The 6,276-nt window shown below is 44.1% G+C and overlaps 1 protein-coding gene across 3 annotated transcripts in view; it reads left to right on the top strand.

Annotated features, from left to right (window-relative positions):
- The window catches only part of TAF12 (TATA-box binding protein associated factor 12), a 25,166-nt gene extending 19,628 nt beyond the window's left edge, over window positions 1–5,538 (top strand). Inside the window, exon 4 of one of the 3 annotated variants that reach the window (XM_081817883.1) lies at window positions 4,720–5,538. In XM_081817883.1, coding sequence (XP_081674009.1) covers window positions 4,720–4,902 — 183 coding nt within the window. In that variant the 3' untranslated portion in view covers window positions 4,903–5,538. The remainder of the gene's footprint in view (window positions 1–4,719) is intronic. The other 2 variants (XM_081817882.1, XM_081817881.1) reach the window with 2 other exon arrangements.
- The last annotated feature ends 738 nt before the right edge of the window (window positions 5,539–6,276 follow it).

The raw sequence follows: 6,276 nt of genomic DNA, 5'->3' as shown, positions 1-6,276 counted from the left end.
TCATGTATAAATTTTTGTGTGGAAATATGTTTTCATCTTTCTTGGTAATATACTTGGGAGTAGAAGTGCGGAGTCACATGGTAACTATGTTTTTCCTTTGAGGAACTGCCCGTTTTTTCCAAGCTGCCGCACTCTTTTACATTCCTACCAGCAGTGTGTGCGATTTCCATTTTCTTATATTAGTTTTTTTTTAAGATTTTATTTATTTATTTGACAGAGACACAGCAAGAGAGGGAACACAAGCAGGGGGAGTGGGAGAGGGAGAAGCACGCTTCCCGCTGAGCAGGAAGCTCGATGTGGGGCTAGATCCCAGGACCCTGGGATCATGACCTGAGCTGAAGGGAGATGCTTATCGAGTGAGCCACCCAGGCGCCCTCTTATATTAGTTTTTTGATAGTTTCTTCTCTGTTTTTGCTCTTTCATTCTTTTTTATTTTTTTTTTTTAAGATTTTATTTATTTATTTGACAGAGAGAGGGAACACAAGCAGGGGGAATGGGAGAGGGAGAAGCAGGCTTCCCGCTGAGCAGGGAGCCTGATGATGTGGGGTGGATCCCAGGACCCTGGGATCATGACCCCAGCTGAAGGCAGACACTTAACAACTGAGCCACCCAGGTGCCCTCTTTTTTTTTTTTTTTTAAGATTTATTTGTTTATTTGAGAGAGAGAGCACGCATGAGCAGGGGGAAGGGGCACAGGGAGAAAATATCCAAGCAGACTCCCGCTGAGCACAGAGCCCGATGCAGGGCTCCATCATGAGATCAGGACCTGAGCCAAACGAATCCAAGAGTTGGACTCTTAACCAACTGAGCCACCCAGATGCCCCATCTCTTTCATTTTGTAATGACGGTTGAATATTGAACCTCTGTATTGATCCTCTTAGGTTTTTTTGTCTTTGCTCTCCTATTTTTCATTTCTTTGAAATTCTTTTTTTGTTGTTAAGATTTTATTTATTTATTTGTCAGAGAGAGAGAGAGCACAAGCAGGGAGAGCGGCAGGCAGAGGGAGAAGCAGGCTCCCCGCTGAGCAAGGAGCCTGATGCGGGACTTGATCCCTGGGATCATGACTGAGCTGAAGGCAGACGTTTAACCTACTGAGCCACCCAGGTGTCCCTCATTTCTTTGAAATTCTAAGTTCTATTTGCTAGGGAGATTTTCCTTAGTTTATCTTCTAAACCTATTTTAAGGTTTTTTGGGGTTTTTTTTGGCATAAAAATTTTAATGCCCATGAGGTTTTCTTGTTGACTAGTTTGTCCTTTTTTTTTTTTTTTTTTTTTAAGATTTGATTTTGTAAGTAATCTCTACACCCAGCGTGGGGCTCAAACTCACAACCTGAGATCAAGAATTGCACAAGGTACTGACTGAGCCAGCCAGGTGCCTCTAATTGGTCTGTTTTATCCCTAAGCCACTCTGTTATTATTTTATGGTTACAATATCTTTTCTTACCTTTCTCTCTGAGGAATTACATTTTTTGACATTTTCTTCTTTTCCCTGCATTATCTTAGTGTCTTCTGGGTCCCTTTTTTCTCCTTTGGTTTGTTTATTTTCTTTTTAGTGTTGGAGATTTTCTTCACATGTTTGGTGTTCTTGACTATCTGTTCTTAAAGACTGAGCCACTAGAAAACTGATTTGAGGGGCGCCTGGGTGGCTCAGTCATTAAGTGACCGCCTTTGGCTTGGGTCATGATCCCAGGGTCCTGGGATCGAGCCCTGTGTCAGGCTCCCTGCTCAGCAGGTAGCCTGCTTCTCCTTCTCCCACTCCCCTTCCCCCACTCCCCCTCTCGCTGTGTCTCTCTCTGTCAAATAAATAAATAAAACCTTAAAAAAAATCTTTATTGTTAAAATAAACAAATAAATAACTGATTTCAAGCAGAACTTACTGATGGGCTTCATTCAGTAATGTACTGGTAAATGTTTAGCGACCAACTCTGGAGAGAAAGACCCTAATTTTTGGGCGCCTGGGTGGCTCAGTCATTAAGTGTCTGACTTCGGTTCAGGTCATGATCCCAGGGTCCTGGGATCGAGTCCCACATCGGGCTCCCTGCTCGGCAGGAAGCCCACTTCTCCCTCTCCCACTCCCCCTGCTTGTGTTCCTGCTCTCGCTCTCTTTGTCAAATAAATAAATAAAATCTTTAAAAAAAAAAAAAAGACCCTAATTCTTAACATTTCATAATTTCTATGGTGTAAATATTCCCAATATGCCCTGTTTTAAGCTATCCACATGTTAGTGAATTTAAGATTGTGAAGAAATGCATATAATCAGTTGGCTTTTATGAGCTCCACTCAGCCAGTTTTAGCAAACCACTGGCTTCACTTCAGAATAATTTGTCCACAAGTCAGCCTTCTTATAGGGGATTCTCTACACGTCAGCATCTGTAAGTCTTTTCTCTGGAGTTGTTTAGGATCTCCAGAGAAAAATCCTCCAGGCTCCTATCTGGAGGGTTTATCTCTAGCTTCTGACATTATGGGAGAAAGGCAAGAGAGGGAGGCTGTGTCTGTCCCCTCCCTCTGCTGTGTCTGGTGTATTCTAATCCAGAGCCATGCCTATTCAGTTCTCGAGGGAATAAACCTACTGTGGTCTGGGTCAGGTATGTGTGGGGAGGTCACTTGGCTGCTTTTGGAGTGTGGGGGCATGGGAGACTAGTCTGTATATAGACATGTAGTAATTTCTCAGTCTTTAGTTCCATGCCTCAGCCCAATATTCTGTGATAAATGGCACTTCCAGAACCTGCATCTTCTAGGAGTTGCAGGGGGTAAATCAGGTCAATTCTCATTGGCGTCCTTTCGGTGGGCACTTATGTTGTGCCTTCCGTCTGCAATATCAGATCCCACTTTTCCTCTGTTATCTCTTTGGCAAAAATTTACTTTAGGGGCGCCTGGGTGGCTCAGTCGTTTAAGCGTCTGCCTTCAGCTCGGGTCATGATCTCAGGGTCCTGGGATCGAGCCCCGCATCAGGCTCCCTGCTGGGCGGGAAGCCTGCTTCTCCCTCTCCTGCTCCCCCTGCTTGTGCGCGCTCTCTCCCTCTCTGTCAAATAAATAAATAAAATCTTTAAAAAAAATTTTACTTTAAAATTGGATTCTCTTAAGTTTTTCTCTTCTGTTCTTATTGTCTTTGTGGATTTATATGTCTTTTTTTCCTTTACTGTTATTTTAGTGCATTTAGGGAAGGAGAGGAAGTCATTTTTGGAATTGATCTGCCATGTTTAATCAGAAATCTCTCCATTAGGGGGTGCTTGGCTGACTCAGTTGGTAGAGCGTGCGACTCTTGGTCTTGGGGTGGTGAATTCAAGCCCCATGTTGGGCATAGACCTTACTTTTTCTTTCTTTTTAGGGTTTTATTCATTTATTTAAGAGAGATAGAGTGTGCGAGAGAGAGAGCATAGGCAGGGAGGAGGGGCAGAGGAGATGGAGAAGCACGGAGCTGGATGCGGGGCTCGATCCCTGGACCCTGGGATCACGACCTGAGCCAAAGGCAGACGCCCAACCAACTGAGCCACCCAGGCGCCCCAAGAGCTTACTTTAAAAAGAAAGAGAGAGGAGCGCCTGGGTGGCTCAGTCGGTTAAGCCGCTGCCTTCGGCTCAGGTCATGATCCCGGGGTCCTGGGATCGAGCCCCGCATTGGGCTCCCCGCTCAGCGGGAAGCCTGCTTCTCCCTCTCCCTCTGCCTGCCTCTCTGCCTACTTGTTCTCTCTCTCTCTCTGTCAAATAAATGAATAAAGTCTTTAAAAAAAAAAAAAGAAAGAGAGAGGGAGGGAGGGAGGGAGGGTCGGTCTCTCCATTAGATGGTATCCATTTGGTTTCATAGGAAAGATGACAATGCAATAATGGTCTAGCAGAATAAGTAATGTCTATCCATGGTTGTAATTTTATTTTATTTTTGGTCAGCAGAGGAAGCCATGGGGAACAAACTGACGAAAATTCCAATTTTTTTTCACGTAGATTTTTAGCTTCAGAATTCTTTTATTCTTCACATAGTCCAGGATAATTGATAGTGAAGTGGAAAGAACCCAGGTTTTGGACATGGAACCTCAAAGTCAAGTCCTGGGTCCACTGCTTAGCAGTTGCATGGCCGTGAGTCAGCACCCTTCTGTATAGAAGGAGGATAAAATCCCTGCCCCACTTTTTTCACAGGATTAGTATAAGGACTCAGTGAGATTAATGGAAATAAAAATGCTTTAAGAGACTGTGAATGGGGCGCCTGGGTGGCTCAGTTGGTTAAGCGACTGCCTTCGGCTCAGGTCATGATCCTGGAGTCCCTGGATCGAGTCCCGCATCGGGCTCCCTGCTCGGCGGGGAGCCTGCTTCTCCCTCTGACCCTAACCCCTCTCATGGGCTCTCTCTCATTCTCTCTCTCTCAAATTAAAAAAAAAAAAAAAAAGAGAGAGACTGTGAATGAGGAAGTATAATGATTCACTTTTGTTTTCCCATTTAATTCTGAAGAAAATATGAGGGTGAGGGATTGGGCTGGTTGATCCCTCTAGGTAGAAGGTACAGAGAATAACGTCCTCAGAAACGTGTGAGTTGCACTCAACCTGCTTAATGAGTTGATGTGTTTCTAGTGCTGTCCTCACTCCTCCTCATCTTCACCATAGTCCAAATGCTGCTTCCAGGCCTTCTAATAGCAAGCCTAACTAAATATGTGATTCAAGCAGACACAGTTGTCCCAGCAACAGGAGCCTGTTCTGCCAATGTCATGGTTACTCTCCCCCACTCTTGTCTCCCAGATGCTGCTGCAGATTGCTGATGATTTTATTGAGAGTGTGGTGACAGCGGCCTGTCAGCTTGCTCGGCATCGCAAGTCCAGCACCCTGGAGGTGAAAGATGTCCAGCTGCATCTAGGTATGTTGTCTCGTTTCTCCCTGAGGCATCCACACTGTTGCTCCTTCAGGACCACCAGGAACATGTAGGCAGAGGAACTTTCATGTCAGGATTAGACTTTTGGGCTCCGGGATAGATGTATTCATTCAATTAGCATCACACAGAGAAGAGAAATCCATCCATGGTCAGGAGAATAAGCCCAGGCATTGGGTTTGCCACTTTCTATCTGTATCACCTTGTCCTTCCTCCTTACTTTCTCTTAGAGCCTGTTTTCTCATTTGTAAAGTAGAGATCATAATATCATCCTTACAGGGTGATCGTGAGAATTATGGGTTATATTTGTCAGGTGACTGGCTCGGGGCCTGGCACAAAGTAAGAGTTTTGTAAATGTAGCTATTATGTCTCCACCATTTAAATAATGGTGTTTCTCTTCCAGTTTTTAGCCTATTTATCCATTCCCCCCAAAACAATTATTATTATTATTTTTTTTTTTTTTTAAGATTTTATTTATTTATTTGACAGAGAGATAGAGAGCACAAGTAGGCAGAGAGGCAGGCAAAGGGGGAGGGAGAAGCAGGCTCTCCGCCGAGCAGGGAGCCCGATGCGGGACTCGATCCCAGGACCCTGAGATCATGACCTGAGCCGAAGGCAGACGCTTAACCGACTGAGCCACCCAGGTGCCCCTCCCCCCCAAAAAAATTATAATCATAATGTACATATAATTTTGTATTCCATTTTTCTACTTACCAGACACTAAATTCAAGCTTGGGTTTTTCTGAGAGATACTTGCTAACATTGCTAACATCATCACTTGGGAAATGAATAAGCCCCCTTCTGCACCGGTTACAATGTGCTCAAAAGAAAGTGAACAATCTTGTGAGTACAAAGATAATCAGGCCAACTGAATGAGGCAGAAGAAATTAAGGGATTCAGTATAGATCAGCCCATGAGTAATTACTGAAAGGCTTCCTTCCCGGTGACAGGAAGATACAGCTTGGGGATGTGCTGGTAATCTTGGTGGAATAAGTAACATACTTCTGGTTCATATTGCTGGTTTTAATAACAGAGGACAGATATTCCAATTATCTATTATTAGATAACAAACTTAAAATGATAACAATGGCTTAAAACAGTAACAATTGTTTATTTTGTTCATATGTCTGGGGGTTGACTGGGCTTAGCTAGGCAGTTTTGCTGAGGGTCTCTCATGTAATTAAAGTCAGGTGGTACCTAGGGCTGAGATTGTTTTGAAGGAAGATGTATTAGTCTCCTAGGGCTACTGTAACAAAGTGCCACAAACTGGGTAGCTTAAAACAACAAAATTTATTCTCTCACATTTCTGGAGGCCAAAAACCTAAAATCAAGGTATCAGGAGGGCCGTGATCCCTCCAATGCTTCTGTGAAGAATCCTTCCTCACCTTTTCCTAGCTGCTGGGGTGGCTAGCAATCCTTGGCATTCCCTG

Source organism: Leptonychotes weddellii, chromosome 4 (assembly GCF_054177405.1).
Source record: "Leptonychotes weddellii isolate Sample4059 chromosome 4, ASM5417740v2, whole genome shotgun sequence".
NCBI lineage: Eukaryota > Metazoa > Chordata > Mammalia > Carnivora > Phocidae > Leptonychotes > Leptonychotes weddellii.
The sequence above is the reverse complement of the archived record's forward strand: the minus strand, read 5'-3'. Positions and strand labels throughout refer to the sequence as shown.